Source organism: Platichthys flesus, chromosome 20, assembly GCF_949316205.1.
Source record: "Platichthys flesus chromosome 20, fPlaFle2.1, whole genome shotgun sequence".
NCBI classification, from domain to species: domain Eukaryota; kingdom Metazoa; phylum Chordata; class Actinopteri; order Pleuronectiformes; family Pleuronectidae; genus Platichthys; species Platichthys flesus.
In genome coordinates this window covers 7143648-7160616 of record NC_084964.1, presented here as the reverse complement: position 1 = coordinate 7160616, position 16969 = coordinate 7143648, and the positions used below count along the sequence as shown (strand labels likewise).

The 16969-nt window shown below is 41.4% G+C and overlaps 2 protein-coding genes across 3 annotated transcripts in view; one reads left to right on the top strand and one right to left on the bottom strand.

The window, feature by feature from the left end:
• Nucleotides 1-2184: 2184 nt before the first annotated feature.
• sox8a (SRY-box transcription factor 8a) lies at nt 2185-5276 on the bottom strand. Its single transcript, XM_062413964.1, has 3 exons — nt 4560-5276; nt 3287-3537; nt 2185-3201 (listed from the first exon to the last, which is right to left on the bottom strand). Exons 1-3 carry the CDS (start codon nt 4967-4969, stop codon nt 2435-2437), a joined length of 1428 nt encoding a protein of 475 aa, XP_062269948.1. The 5' UTR covers nt 4970-5276; the 3' UTR covers nt 2185-2434.
• Nucleotides 5277-5969: 693 nt separating this feature from the next.
• The window catches only part of lmf1 (lipase maturation factor 1), a 30048-nt gene continuing 19048 nt past the window's right edge, over nt 5970-16969 (top strand). Inside the window, exons 1-4 of one of the 2 annotated variants that reach the window (XM_062413962.1) lie at nt 5970-6213; nt 7078-7387; nt 7817-7827; nt 10223-10371. In XM_062413962.1, the coding sequence (XP_062269946.1) occupies nt 5985-6213; nt 7078-7387; nt 7817-7827; nt 10223-10371 (699 nt within the window). In that variant the 5' untranslated portion in view covers nt 5970-5984. Of the gene's footprint in view, nt 6214-7077; nt 7388-7816; nt 7828-7873; nt 7895-10222; nt 10372-16969 lie in introns of those variants that run through there. The other variant, XM_062413963.1, reaches the window with a different exon arrangement.

Below are 16969 nucleotides of genomic sequence, written 5' to 3'. Positions count from 1 at the left end.
GATGCAGTGCTCCAGTATTTTCCTGTTGGTAAAGGTCGAAGGCTGCTCACCTGTTCCATATTCCAGAAGGTGGCGCTCATCAGTCCCTGTAAGCAGACACCAAAGACTGTAGAGTCTCTCATTAGGATTGGACTGATCTCCTACTGCTGGTGTAAATGTCACCTGATGATCTTGCCACTCTTACACAAACTTCTGGATTTGCTTCCTCTGGCGCTTAATGGAATTATGGGTACATCAATGTTTCTTCTGTCTGGTCGTTGTGTTGTCATTGGCCTCCAGGTTGTCATAGTAAACTTGCAGGCCAGCGAGCCACTGAGCTTCAGCAGCCAGTGTGAACTCGCACAGGAAGCCTTTAAAAGCAGGTTGGACTGCAGCTCAGCAGCCATCATGTTGGTCCAAAAGCTAAAATAGTCAGTGAAGCGTAAGCACATGCAGCAAACATTGATTATTGGTGAAACTACTGCTTTACTTCATAGTATTTCCTCATCAATATTGTAATAATAACCCCAATTATATTTTAGCCTCTTTTTTAAATTCAAATAATTTGTTTTTATGATTTTTCAGTGTATGGACTTGTTATTTTCAAATCCTTAGATAGGCTTAAGAGCACATTATTAAAAAAGGACATGATCAATAAGTTCAAGTATTCACAGCGCTTCTGGAAAACCCAGTCCAACTGCCCTGTCCATCAGGCTCCACAGGCAATAATTCGACCAGACCCCGGACTGTGAAATTAGCTGACGTCCTCCCAGGAAACCCAGCAGGAGCAGCTGTTGGACTGGAAACAAACTGGAAATAAAGTAGCAGTTAGGGACAGGTCGGCAGTGGGAGCAAGAAGTCCTGCCAGGGGAAAAAAGTACCACAGTGATATCGGATTCTTGAGTCTTTCTGCTGCTGTGACTATGGCCCCAACATTCCGTTATTTGGACACTGCCCATAGTGACACCTTAATGTTTGAGCATGAGAAATGTCACTATAAAATCACTGGGGTGTAGTTTTACCACACTTGTAAATAAATGACATTTAAAGGCATTTTCCTATCGAGGTAAGAAAGTCCCACATCACACAACTGCAAGACGATTTACTTCTTAAAGGGGTGTGAGCAATTTCAGATCTTTCTCACAAAGCGGTCAAATTCATGAAGGTGTGTAGTTTGTAATGGCACAATCTTTCGGCAGGTTAAATTAAATATTTTTGTTCTCAAATTAGTGTGCTGACAGCAGGGGTGGATCCGGAGGCTGGGCCAGGGGGGCCAATTGTCCCAAAATAAATCTGTTTCCCCCCGAAATGCCTCTTTCCTGTCAGTTGTCTTTCTTTTTTTTTAAATACACAAGTCATGCTCTAACAATACTAACAATAAATATGACAATTTGTTAAGAAGTTTTATTTTCTACACTTTTTATGAAGAACACAATTTGCTTAAAAATGTACAAAAAATATTCAATGATGCGTGGCTTTGCATAGCTATAGTGCAAACACTCAACATGAATATTGGACGAATGGTTGTCCCGTGTGTAAGTAGTGGACCCCGATTTAGAAAAATACTATATCTGCCAGTTAACATCCAGAAAGTATAAAGACTGGAACTGTCCAAAAAATGTTTTGCCAACGAGCACCTGTAGAGTTAGTGATTAAATATTTTGTACCTTGAATTGTTTAATATGCACAAAAGCATACTAGCTTTTTGTTTGCCCCTGCTTTAAATATTTATGCTTGGCTAATCTAGCAGCTGCCTGCTTATTGTAGCCTTATATTTAGCATGTAGACAAGAGATTTGTGTTTATATTATCATATAACTCTCATTAAGGCCTGCAATTGTTACCAAATCTCAAACTATTGTCGCTCTTAACAGGCTGATGGGAGACATTTAAGTGCCTGTTTCAGTTGGTGACAATTTTTTCTAGATCTACATAAAGGAGACAAGAAAAATAACCTGTCCCTGAAGTTCGATAGCTTTCTTGGTGACCAAAGAATCAATCCATAGCGAAAATTGTGGAACGCTCACACACACCATATGAAAAGAAAAACCTTTTAATCAAAATGTAAGTCACTCGTCTCTAAATCCCACCAATGTGAAGCTGAAGGTGAGGAAACTGTTTCACTCAGCCAGATTAAGTGTGGAAAAAAACCTTCCATTAAATCTCTAACACCCTGCCTCTATAATGAGCGACTCACGCATGAAAAACAATTTCATTAGTGTGGAGCTTTAATGGAACATTTCAGTCTACTGTGATGGTTTTAATGGGATTTCCCAGACCGTTCTAGTTAGTCAAGAGACAAAACTATGAAAAACTGTGATAAAAAACATTTAATGACCCATTCAGCTAACAGATGCCAACCCTCCGAAACACTTTTGAGATATCTCTTCAGGAAGTCAAATGTTCACACTGTGTAGTTTTTGTCTATATGACCTATTTTTACTGTATCCTCGTCTTCAAGGCCTAGTAAGTGTTGTGTAGATCGGTGGTTCCCAGCCAGAGGGAGGACTGTGCGGAGATGGCGCCAAGGCCAGGCTGTTGATAAGCGGTGCGGCGTAGGGACTTCTGGAGGAGTGGAAGTAGGGGTACTGATACAGACTGGCAGGGTACCCAGAGAAGGCGCTGTAGAGACTGGAGCTCTGAAGGTCAGTGTAGTCAAACTGGCTGGCGGAAGACGTGGAGGTGGTGGAGGAAGGGCAGGCGCCTGAGCTGAGGGAGGTGTACTCTGGTTGTGGTGGCGGAGGAGTGGAGGAGGAGCTGTTGTAGTGACCCGGGCTCATCTGCTCTGTTTTGATCTGAGGTTTGTGGTTAGTGTCCTCACGGGCCTCATGTCTGCTAGAAGAAGATGTTGGTACTCCAGTGGAAGTCCCACGAGACGTTTTGGGAGACATGCTGTGGGAGTGAGAGTGGATACTGGGTAGGATGAACGCTCCCGGGGGGTTGTTATGTGCATGGCTGGTATCCGGTGGAGTTAGAACAGCAGAGCCGTGGCTGTTAGGAGGCAAGTACTGGTCAAACTCATGGACGTCAAATCCCTCCATGGTGCTGATGACGTCAGTGCTGAGCTCAGAGATGTCCACGTTGCTGAAGTCAATGTTCTGACGGCCTGGCGGAGGAGCAGAGCCGCCGCTGCTCTCCACAAGCCGATGGGCGTCGTGTTTGCTCCCCAAGTGAAAGTTGGTTTTAGGGGTAGTGGGAGGTGTTGGAGGTCCATGGGGCTGACCTGGGAGAAGGGTAAAAGAGATAAATTGCAATGCATTGCCAAATGAAACGTATAAACATATTTCCGGATGAGATCATTCTCTCACCTGTCCTGTCATGATGGTAGTGATGATGTGCGTCCCCTGTCCCAGCCAGTCTGGCCGTCCCCGGTTCTGTCTTAACCAAGTCCTGATCCTGATGCTGCTGGACCAGTCCAGCTCTACAGTCACCTAGACCCGGTTTGGTGCTTTTGCGTCTGCGAGGCTGGTACTTGTAGTCAGGGTAGTCTTTCTTGTGCTGCAGCCTCAGTCTCTCTGCTTCCTTAATAAAAGGACACTTCTCCGTTTCGGAGAGAAGCCTGAAGAGGAGAGGGGTCAGTAACTGAATAAGTTAAGTTCATTCAAATATATCTGCAAGTAAATTATTTTACTTCGCTGAATGATATTTTGTTCATAATATCACTGTGAGGATATTATTTGTCCTGTATTATATTTTCAGCCCTGTCCATTTGTTTATTGGTTTGTTTAGTTAGTGAAGAATATGACATAAAAATAACTGAACTGATTCCCTCAATCTGGTGGAAGGATGTTGTATGAGTCAGGGAAGAACCCATTCAATTCTGGTGTGGATCCAGCTCAGGGGGACCTTTTTTTTTAAATGCGATTGCATTTAAATGTTTCATCAATTCAATTCATCAAACTGATATATGGGTGTGTGAAATTTGGTGAAGCTTGATTAAATTTTGGGGAATATAGGGCCTTGATGGACGTAGTTGCTCACTGAGTGTCACTTGTGGTGGAGTGTAACTAAGGCACCCAAGTACTGTATAGCCCACTTAAGAGCACAAATAATGACTTAATATCTCAAACGGATGACTATATCTTCAAATAATGACTTAACAACTCTAAATACTGACTTACCATCTTAAAATAATGACAATATCTCAAAAGAATGACTTATCTTAAAAAATTATTTCCATATCTTTCAAAATTATAACTTGCCATCTCATTATTTTGAGCAACTATCTCAATTTCAATTTTTGACTTTAATAATTTTGATTTAACAATCTTTTTTTCTGTGACTGGAGGAAATGGGCCTCCATATCTTAAAATATTAGAAACTGACCAATTTTGGAGCCAAAACTTAACCACTTGTTGTAGTGTACTGCTCAGGGGAAAAGGTATTTAGCAACCAACATTTGTTTTTTGTGAAAATTGTAATACGTTGCTTTTATAAATATTCTCATTGTGAAGTAAAAGATGCGAAGAAGCTTTGGCTTGGAAACACAAACTCTGGGCGTCTTGAAACGGATCCACATGCACCGACTTGAAGTTATCCTGGGCTGAAGTTGAGCCCCTTGTTGAGTTCCAGTAAACTCACCGCCACAGTTTACCCAGCGTCTTACTGAGCTCCGCGTTGTGCAGGTGAGGATACTGATCCGCCAGCTTCCTCCGCGCCGCCTGCGCCCAAACCATGAACGCGTTCATGGGCCGTTTCACGTGAGGTTTGCCCTTGAGCCCCCTCTCCCCTTGACTGGGCACCGGCACCAGCGACCAGTCGTATCCCTTCAGCACGTGCGAGACCGCGTCGCGAATGCATGCGGGGAAGCGCTCGTCCTCCGCGCTGCTGCCGCCGCTCTCCGGCTTGTGCGTAATTCCCGAAGGAGTCCCTCTCGTGTCCTGCCCGGCAGAAGAAGCCAGAGACTCTGTGTCCGAACCGTGCGGGGTCGTGGAGCTGTCACTGTCCGCCGGACTGAAAGGATGCTCCAAAGACTTGTTCTCCTCTGTCATGTTTGCCCGGTAAAAAAAGTTTTTCTACAAGAATTCGTCAACTAGGTTCCCACAGCCTTCTCCGTGCGTAAAGACGCGCAGCCGGAACACTGTCTCACCACGAAGTTAAGTCGTATTTTGACTTGTACTTTCCATTCCTTTGCGCACGACAAGGGCAGGGTTTGACGAGCACCTATTTTTCAGTACGTTTGCTCTATAACACTCTTTGGCACTTGCATCTCTCCACCCCTGCTGTCCTATTGGCTTTTGCAAAGTTTTGACCAGCGGAGTTCCTCCCAGTTTGGCAAGAAGCAGGAGGAGGCAGAGAAATATAGGTAATCGTTATTATGTTCATCAAAATAAAGCCATAGGAGTCTGTTTAACAAAAGTTACACATGTTGACTTGTACAAGTTCAGAGGCAGGAAATCATGAACTTTACAGGAAGATTTCGACTGAATGTGAAGGACAAATGTATTTGTCACTATATTTAACTGTAACTATACATTTACAAAATAAATACACTTACAAGTATATATATAACAAACTAAATATATATATATACATATAAGTGCTTTTCGTAAGCATAAAATATGAAATGCTTCTTACACATATATAATTAATAAATCTAGGCTATTATTATCATCTTTATTAATAATAATAATTACTACATTTGACTATAATTATGTGCCCACAAAATATATACGCATAACTATAAATACAATACATATATAAATACATATACATACAGCTGCTGTTAATACTCTATGATTATTTATTCAATTATAAATAAAACAATAAAAAACCCCAAATATATTCTATTATTGTTATAAATCAATACTACTATGACTACTAAACATAGTTATAATATTGTCATTTTCATAGTTACTATCATACCAAACACCAAAACAATATCATTATTATAATAATCATCATCATCAATATAACAACAATAATAATAACTTCATCATATGATTAATAACATTATTACCGGTGTAATAATTCACTTCCGCGTCTGTTAGGTCCTGGTTTGGTCACATGACCGTGATCTCGGGGAACATGGCGGCGAGCAGTGAGGATAGCGGTGTGAGGAAAAGACGTGTGGACAGCCGGAGACAGAAGGAGATACAGACCGGGGACAGCGGCGGAGAACATGCGGCCGACAGCCACTCGGGCTCGGGCAAGGAGCACACACCGGGGTCGCTACAGACCGGAACCTACTGGCTCAGCCGCATCGTGCTGCTGCGCTCAGTCGCCTTTATTTACTGTGAGTGAAGAAGAACTTTGCACCGCAGAGACAGAAAGATGTGGAGGGACTCATTACGTTATTTATTATCCTCACTAAAGATATTGTTCTCTCATTAAATGTTGGTAAAACAGGCAGTGCACACGCGATCATACAAACACAAACAACACATGTTTGCAGCAATCATGAATGCAATTTTATTTCACAAGTGTGTGGTCCATGGACAAGTGTAAAGTTGACACCCTGTCACCAAATAACAACTAAACACCCACTCCCTTGTTTCCTGCTCATGTCAAACTTTTGGGAAATGTAAACTCTTTGTTTAATGCCCTTCTTCAGCAGAACTGTTAAAGGTCCAGCGGTAAGGTTTAGTTGAAGGGGATCTATTGGCAGAAATCGAATATAAATTAAGCCTAATGATGTTTTCAATAGTGTGTTTAATCAAAATTGTGTTTGATTTACTCCAGAATAGGTTCTTTATATTTAAATACTTTATATTTACATTGGAGCGTGTCCTCTCTACGGAGGCCGCCATGTTTTTTTTACAGCAGCCGAGACTGGACAAACTGAACACCTTTTGAGTTTTATGACAACTGCAGGCTGCCACAGGTTCTCTCTGTGAGGTGAGGGGTGTTCAGCTGCAGCATGCAACTTCACCACTGAATTCCACACACTGAACCTTTTAAGTTCGTTCATACTGGTGCTCCCAGGAGTAAAATTTCTCCTAAATTGTTCAAAATACTTCTGAAACACTAGAAACAATATGTAATAATTACACCTGTGTCTACCGATCTACTACGTAATTTCCAAATATCTGCTGTGGAAAAGGTCGATTTTCATTGTATACACAACATTTTACAGCCGTTTCCCCTCTTTTTCCCGTAGTGGTGGCGTTCAGCGTTGCTTTCAACCAGAACAAGCAGCTGATCGGTGAGCACGGTCTGATGCCCTGCAAGGACTTCCTCAACAGCGTCAAACGCTACGTGGGGGGCAAGATAGGCCTGGCCGCCCTCGCGTACACGCCGTCCATCCTCTGGTTCTTGGACTGGAGCCACATGGATGCCAACCTGGATGGCATTGCCCTGGTGGGGATGGCTCTGTCGGCGTCTGTGCTGGTGACGGGAATGGCCAACATGGTGATCATGGCGACACTGTGGGTGCTTTACCACTCGCTGGTCAACGTGGGACAGCTGTGGTGAGTCTTGGTTCATGGACTCATATACAGCTTGGATCATATGTAAATGACTTACAGTTTTGAATCTTAAATACCTTCCTTAAACTTTTGGTAATCGCTAAAGCATGTAATGAATGTCAGTGATTTTCTTGTCTGCTCGATGGCCAGAAAAGCTTGTTCCAGCTAAGAGCAACATTGGCTCTCAGTTCTTAAAATTTTGGAGGCATGCACTCTCCTCACTATTAAAAAAACAACTGGAAACGATTCATGCTATCCAACCCTCATGAATAAGATACGTGATTGAGGTTTGATATTTTACAAAAGTAGGGGAAAGTCGGCCACCTTTCCCCTACTTTGAAGATAATAGTAATAATGCAAACATTTGAAATCTTCAATTCATTTTTTTTCATGTCATGATGTTTAAGAATGCTTCTGTCTCTGTCTTTCTAGGTACTCCTTCGGTAAGTGAACTTCATGATCTAAACCACGTGACACACAGTTTTCCACCGAAAAAGAGAAGTGGATGTGGTAAGGCCCTTTAAACTAAGGTCTAATTTACAAAGCGCTCTTTTGACACGTCTCATACATGCGCTTACAAGTCTTATACAGTCCTATCATTTAATCCAGGTAGGGTTGAAATGGGCACTCGGGAAGATACCATTGGGAATGGATCCTAAACATAGGCTTTATATAAAGATGAATGACATTACAGCTCCCCAAGAGTGAACCCAAACACTTTTGATTGCTCCCCTGCTGGCTGGTTGCAGTATAGGTCATGGAGCAATCAAAATATATCCAAATACTTGTAAAGTTATTATTTCTTAAAGATTGTTTCTGTCCTTTTAGGAAGAGAGTGTGAACTTTATATGCAGATGATCACAAAGAAGAAAAAAAATCACGTATGGTTTTATTCTTTAAGTGCACTCAGTTGTAGATTCATGGACATAAAGGAACATTTATGCTCATGCTTCTAAATCTAAATCTCACCACCAGCTCTCTTATGATTGTTTGCAGTCGGTTATTAAGTTATAACCCACTGTCACTGACTGAATTAAGGTGCATTGATGTACAGTACATATCCTCCCAACTTGTACCCAGTAAACCGTCATGAACATAACAGTCAAGAGGGGGGACAGAGAGAGAAGGAAATGAGAAAGTATAAATATGAGGTTAGGGCTCTGGCCCAGATGAGTGGCGAGGTCAGTGGCAGCTCTCTGAATGGTTAATGAGACTTTGTAGTCAGAGACGCCAGGCCGATGTCTGTGGTCAGGAGCTGGGGCTCGTATTTCTCTTTCTTAAAGAAACATTTTTTTTTTGTTATTCTCCCTCACTCTACTTTACATTTAGACCTATTATCACAATATGGCTGACGGCGCAGCTTCACGTCTGCAGACTAAGCTGCTCCAATCGTTCCCACGTCTAGACTACAAACCAGAGATGGGGGGGGGGGGGGATGTTTTGGGGGCATTAGTGGCAAAAGCTGTTCACTCACAAGAACCCCTTAAAAAAAATGTAACTTGCAATATTGCATTTATGAAGGTAACTTGAATATTATCAAATTATGTTGGGTTCTTTGTTTAGTCATGCTACGACATGGTTCTAGGAATTATTGGAAAGGCTGGTCTCTGTGTCAATCAGTACACCACGTTGGTCCAGACTAAAACATCTCAACAGCTATTGGGACAGATTTCATTGTATTTATCTTGGTGATTCTCTGAAATCATCACAATGCATTTGCTGTATTAAATATCACTCAGAAGGGCGTGTACCTCGACCAAAAGGCCCAGTCCTCTTAAATCCAATCAAGCTGCAGCAAATTCCACACACTCAGATATCCGTTCCCTGAATATGCCCGATTTTCTTTAAAGTCAAGATCTGTGAGTTCTTCCCTGACCCACATCGCATCCTTCCCCTGAGTTTTGTGGTAATCCAGGTCTTTGAGTACATAACCACTTATGGAAAACAATGTAAATCCACCTTGCGCTTGTTGTCCGCATCCGTGAACCAAGTCCAAGTCACTGAACACTTTGTAGCTTGGGGAACCAAGAACAGGGGCAGCTGACCTCCCCTCACCTCCACAGCGACTTTAGCGCCCTGCACCTGGTGCTTTTGGGACTATGGAGCAACTATTGTCTCTGCTCTCTCACAACAGCAGGTTTGTTGCATGAGCGTAGTGTTTGACCATGCAGACCTGGAGCAGAGAGGACCATGGTCCAAATCTCTTATCTTTGGAGGGTCACAGGGGGAGCTGGAACCAATCCTAGCTGACATCAGGCAAGAGACGGGGAACACCGTGGTGAGGTCACCAGTGTGTCACAGGGCCAACATTTAGAGAGAAACAACCTTTCATACAAACAAAACAATATATTTTACAACAATTCCTCTGGTTGCAGTGATAGGGTTGTCCTGAACCGATGCGATCACTATCAACAAATGTACCATGTGGCAAAGTCCCCTGTCACTATGGGGTCTCCTAACCTCAGCCGGACGACTTCCGGTCACCGGTTTAATCATTTTTCTTGAAAAAATATCAAAACATAGATTCCATCACTCAACATAAATCACCCAGGCCACATAATCTCTCTTTCTCTGAAAAATAGTTTGTCACAGTAGCACAGTGAATCATGGGATATGTTGGGGCGGGAAGGATCCATCTAGAACCTCCATTGCCTGGGGCTTGAAGGACACATTTGGAGGAGCCTCCACATTGGGACAGTCTAGTCACGCTGTGATGCAATCGTTCTTGAAGTGCGACCTCGGAACGATGTGGCCCCTGAATGACGAAAGAGCAGTGAGTTGATAGAAAGTTGTAGTCAGTCAAGCACCAAACTGTCCATATTCTGCTGATTTGTCCAGGTTGGGAGAGCCAGCTGTTGGAGACAGGCTTTCTGGCCATTTTCTTGTGTCCGGTCTGGACTCTGTCCCAGGTCCCTCGCCGCTGTCCCCCCTCGCTCATCTGCATCTGGACCTTCAGATGGCTCATTGTCCGCATCATGCTAGGAGCTGTGAGTATAACATTTTCAAAAATACATCAAATGTATCCTGCGATTCCAGAGAGCTTACAAATTGGCTTGACATTAGTTTGGTCTTGCCAAAAATGATCTCATCACTCAGGTTCTTGTTTTCCAGCAAGACAGTACATTATGGAAATGCGACTGAATGCATCATAGCTTCTGAAATAAAGTTTCATATTCAATAATCTCTTCCTGCATGATTTTGAAAACAAATCACTTTCTGCTGCCTATTTCGCTGCATCAAACTTCTTGTTGCGGTTATTGAACTTGTCAAACACTATTAAAAACAAATCAGATGGAATTTGTTAAAACCCCTGTCCTGCCAGAAGCACCTTGACTAACATGTTCCCTGTGGAGAGACCCTGCTCTGACATGGAGGAAGCAGATATATTAAATTCTAGCAGAAAGATGTGTTTAATACAGACACACACACACACAGGAGTGTGAAGAAATGTACCAATTTCTCAACAGCGTTATTCCCCAGGATATTCTAGTGTTGTACCTCCCGATTCTAGACCATAACTCTTGGAGCTGAGCTTTTCTATAAAACGCTGCCAGTATTTGGAAATCCAACCCAACTATATGGTCCGCTAAACAACATGTCTGGTTGTTTGACAGTTTCCATGGTGAATGTCAGACCACCGACTGGGTTTTATCTGCCAATCACAGCAGCCACCACAAACCCAGTGAGGTTTTTCCTATTAAGACCATGAAGAGCGCTGCAACACAGGGGTGGCACCTCAGCTCCACTTCACTTTCAGCTGTTCACTTCACAACTAAAAAGAACTGACATGGTACAGTGTCTGGAGACTTTGAAATGGAAATGCATCTGCACCCATTCTTACAGAATTATTGAAAGACAGACTCTTTACTTGCATGGAGTTATGAATATACAAGTGCAGAAGTAAATAAAAGCCATTCGTTTATAAAAGTTGCAAATTTAATTTATATAAAAATACAAAAATAAAAATCCAGATTCAGGTCAACTTTGGTTACTGCAAAAGGTAGTTCCAATGAGCTTTTGAAGGGATGTTCTCATATAATGATGAGTCTGATTAAATTATTTGTTTGTTTCTTCACTTTTTGATTGTTAATTATATTATTATATTATTGTATTATACACATCAATGCACAAACCTTCTGTTTGTGTAATTAGAAATTCATTTCGATATTAAACATTACTAGAAACACTTCAGTCATTTCTTTACCTGCTCTACAACAATAATCCTTTAACTGCTAAACAGAAGATTCATCTGAAATCATTCATTGTAAACACTACATTTTCAAGCAAAGAATATCTGATGGTTTACAGAATTCTTTCGGAAATGTTCATGTCTTTGATAGCAGTAAATAGAATATGTTACTTGTTTGCAGACTGGTAATGCCTTTGCACTTCAACGGCGCTGGGAATAAACGGCACGGAATTTTCATCTGTGTGACTGTTCATGTTAAGCCTTATATGATCTAGCTAATAATAATATAAGGATAAAATAATGCGACGCCTGTTCAAAGAACGTTTTTTTACTTAACAAAGGAAGAAGAGAGTCTCATTACTGGGTTCAGGCGCTGGAACTACCGCAGCTGCTTCAGGACGTATTTCAGGATGACAGTTCGAAGAACTACTTCAACAGCTGGCCCCAAGATAAGGTCTCTACAAGCACAGTCTGTGTTTCTGGCATAACATTCAACATTCAAGAGAGCGAATATCCCTTGTACATTTGAAGGTCTTCCACTCTAGTTTGATGATAAGTTGCCAATCAACAGCAGATGGCAGGAATCACCAGCAGAGTGAGTGACCGATCATCAGTTATGTACCTTAGCGTTATCGGTTCTTTCAATCATTCAATCACAAGTAACCCTCTGCTGAGACGGACCCACCCCAGGCTGATGGAACCTGGGTGTGGGTCCTTAATATCCTGCTGCCCAGTTGTGAACTCTTCTCCTGATCCACAGCCATTGGCTGCAGAGTTGTTTGTTTAATGGTCTGGCGCAGGGCTTGTCCATGGATTCCCAGAACTTTCAACACCCTGATGTTGCAATAGACACCCAACATCCACTAGCATATTACTGTTAGTGGATGGTGATATTGTGTCATTACATAATGTGTGTTGTCCTGTCCAACTGTGTTCAAAGTATTTCCACAAGTTACAAACAGACCTGGCTAACGTAAGTATAAATACCTCAGTGCAGTGGGTTTAGCTGATTCCATTTTGGTGATAATCCAGGCCGAGGATTTTCACAAATGAGACTTACAATTTTTGGTCGTTTATAACAATGCAGCATTCAGACGCTGGCAAGAATGTCAGACATTCAGAACTTTAAAGTTAAAGATCCAAATAACATTCACATGCTATTCTGTCAGGAAATCACTTCCAGATGCAGAACAATAAACAAAAGGAAAATGTCATTGAGGCTTTGACTTGGTTCATTGAAGAACTGATAAATTGCCTCGGATTTTGGCTCTTTTGTCTAATGCTTAATTGGAAGGTGCTTTGAACAGAGATTACATGAGATTATGATGGGGGGGGTCTCTCGTGGTTTGAAAGTGCGGAGTTTGAGCAGAGAAAAGCCCCCCCCCCCCCCCCGCTGACTGTGCAGCATCTTCGCATTGTTAAGCGAAGTAACACCCCCCTGGCACGGTCCCTCAGTGTTTAAGTTGCCCTGGTCACAGCCTATCTGTCTGAATGCCTGCGGTTCACCATGACTCTGTGGCTTTCACTGTGAACACAACACAGTTTGGTGGACACTTCAAAGCCCTCTTCAGTCAGTCAGTAAATGAGGTGGTGAGGGGGAGCTGGGAGCTGCAGAGTCCAGCAATCATGTTTCTTGATTGTTTTGTTGCAGCGCTACTAAGAATGTTCCAAGTTATCACCCAGGTTACTGTCTACATGGTTTAACCATTATGTAATGCCGGCATCTACTGTTATAAATCATTAGTAAGGGAAAGTTATCCACATGCATTGATATTGAAATCTTACATTGATACTTCAGATGGGCTGGTATGATTTGATAATGACAGCTAAGAGATTAAACATCAAAGATTTGTTTTAAGATTATATATAATTATTTTTTTAATTTATAAGTTATTGAGGCAATATGCGGAATGTTCTAAAAGTACTGATATAAACTAAAGTAATATTTAGATAATATTTGTCAGTAAAAATAGTAATAGAGCCCCACATAACATCATATGAAATGCGCAGCATTTATGATGAAGAAGGAAGGCTTAGCTTGCTAAAGAAACAGTTTGTTTTACAATCAAAACTTCTGGTCATGAATGTTTAAACATAACCATAAATAGGTCAATGTTCATAACAAAACACCTATTATGAACAAAGTATTGTGCAGACGGCCCATCGTTTTCTAATGTGTACTGCCACAGGTTCATAATTAACCAGATGTTTTTTGTACTTCTCAAAACAACAGGGATCTCTTAACTTGGTAGCTTGCTAACAAGCTACCACGCTACCTGGCACCCTAATCCATAATGTTTTTACTGTCCGAGCAGATGGTCAGAACTCATAGTTTCAGCTGCAGATTTGACATGGAATGCAGTATTCCTCCTCATGTGAGAACTTGTCTTTCACTCTTAATGCTGTGAACCTGTCACTCAAATCTCTCGCATGAGTTACCTTGGTCCACTTGCAACTATTTGTACACAAATCTGAGGTCAGATATGTGAAATAACACATAAAGGCGTAGGCGAGAAGTTTGGCAACTTGTTACATTAAGTACAGTAGCAGCTCTCCTACTGTTACAGTATCATCCATATTACCATGGTAATGAAAGTTTGAAACGGTACAACTAATTATTCAGTTTACTGTGAAATCAGTAACTGTGTCATGTCATCCCTATAACAGGTATTGACGTTACATTTTCCTGTTTATGCTTCACCAGCTGCTGTGATAGTCAAGCGTAAATCTCCGTACTTTAGTGGACTTTTAATGATAGAACATCTGCTAACACAGATAAAGCACCACCTGATAAGTGAAGTTATGGGCTCAGCAAAACAAACCTTCACCACCCCCACCCCCACCCACCCCCCCCCCCCCACACACACACACACACACACAGCAGGTTGTCCAACATTTAGTCGCAAAAGTAAATCAAATGTCAAACGACCATCAGTTGTTCTAATCAGGAGTGTTGACGTATGGATATCTGCTAGATAACACACTAATTACTGGTCTCCATAAGCTGCTCAGAAGCCTTTAATTTGTGCTCCAGCAGCGGCTGACGATAAACTACATCTAATTTGATATTGATGTCCCAAAAACATTAATTAAATACTGAAATACAGTTGTTCTTATTCACATAAGAGCAGAGTTAGAATGTCAATTTGTTCGTGCTGATTTCCCTCTTAACATTGTAATGGTGCCACTGAAGATCCAGTTCGATCACAGCTATGTTAGGATTAATAGTCTGGTCTCGCTGTTTGAACACTTTGCTAGACTGATACATTTTCAGAATATTTGTTCAATGTATGTAAAATTGCTAGATATAGAATTTTTCAACATTCTTCTTGGTTTCTCAGTGAATCTGCTTTTAAGTGTCCATACCTGGTCACGTCACAACAATGGCAGAACCTGTACATTTATTTACATCACGTCTTTTTGTAAAGCATCCATTAGGAAAAAACATGAACGCTGTAAAAATGTTTAAAAATGAATGTGTTAAGAACATCTCAACACCTCTTTCAAATATTAACATACAACAACAAAAAGAAAAGAAAAGGGATCCGATGTTACAGCATATAAATAATTTCAAAAGCAGGCATGTTAGCATAAAAAGGTCTGTAATGGCGAAACGGCCGATGTTACGTCCTTGTGAGAGATGGACATGCAGTTTGCAAGGAATGAAGGTTCACATTAAAAGCTATTATTTATTGCTGATTGTAAAATTATATTTATTGGTTTTAAATTGATGATGTCAGTAGTCGGCCACTTTTGTACCAACATTTTTGATGACTCTATGAGTACTAAGTGGTTCCAACTTAAGCTGGCATTCCCTAGAATTTACCATTCGGGAACAAATTTATTTCAATAATGAACCACATGAACGCAAACCCATTTAAAATGTCTTATGTCACAAATGATGTGCGGTAAATTGGGTGCCTTATTGGAAAATTCGATTTTGTTTTCATCTGCGTGTTTGGAGAAGGTCACCAAACCATCCATATACTCATGTGGAAAGTAACTTCTTAAACGCTTTAACCCAAGAAATGCTTATTTTTGCTAGAGACTTATGTTGGGTTAAAAAAAACATTACCTTATTCGTTGAATTAATGAATGCAAGACCACTTATACTGGTGCTGCTGCCACCATGGTTCCTGTTTTCAAAAATGTAAAGACCTCTTTTCATTGTAAGGATCCAGGGTGAACCTTTTGCTGGCCAGTCCCTCACGTAGAATGCATTTTTCATCAACGTTTCAGTGTATCTGAATTTGTGTGTGGAGAATTGAGATCTCTGCCTCACTTGTTTATATAGTACTTTTGAGAGCCTTTTGGTAACACGTGCCAAATTTCAGGTGATGGCATCGACGATTTTCCTGTATATTTCATTTAAATGAGTAGAAACCTGTCCACAAATTACAACTTACTTTTATTACATACAAGTTTTTCAAGTTTATTTAAGTTTTTAGATGATTATATGTGTGTAGAAACTAAATCGGTAGAAACTGTCAGTTTAATCTTGGTGGTTTTCCTTGAGGAAGCCCGTTGAATAATTTCCCCAGGGCTCTTGACACTCTGCTGACTGCTGTGTTTACATCGGAGCTCTGAGTCTCAGGTTGCGTTTAATGACATTTCAGGATCTCATGATTGAGTTGGATTATCGGCAACATCTTCTGACGCAGCAGCTGCAGCCGAGCTCATAATCGGCATGAAATGTCCTGGTTCCTCTAAATCTGGTTTGAAGGGGTTAGCGGTTCATTTATTCCACATTCCATGGCGACCACATGACGGGCTGAAGTGTCTGTATTGACAGTCTCGTGGCCTGGATGTGTCGGGTGAAAAACAGGCACAGGCTGAGGATACGTTTCTCTGTAATCTGTTTCATTTTTGTTTTATGAAAGGAATATACACACAGACATATCGAGACAAATTTTGGTTTAATTTACTGAATCCTTTTGTGCACTGACCTTCAATAACCTGCTCATGCACTGAAATATGAAAAAAGCGGAATAAATACCATTAATTGCGGTCAGTATCAACAACCCTCTGCCCATGGAAACTGTTCCATCTATGATTATTTTTCAGTTTTTCTATTGACTCGTTTTATTTTTAGAGTGGTAGCTCCCATCCAGTGAGGTACAGTTTTCTATCGTTGGATTTATAAGCGCAAATTTCCAGAGCCACACATCTGTGCGCTGTTACTGAGAGCGCTGAAGGTCGAGGAAAGCTAATGATGTGTTCAGACAACAAAATTAGATTTGTTCTTTCAGATTTGATCCTGAAGTGTGACTCTCCACTTTGTAATGTGCTGCGTAACATGCTAATCAAAGCACAGCTGGGCCTCAGTGCCGTCTTACAGAGCTGCAAGCACGGCTGGAGGCTCTCAAGGGGCCAGTGTACTACACACACACACAACA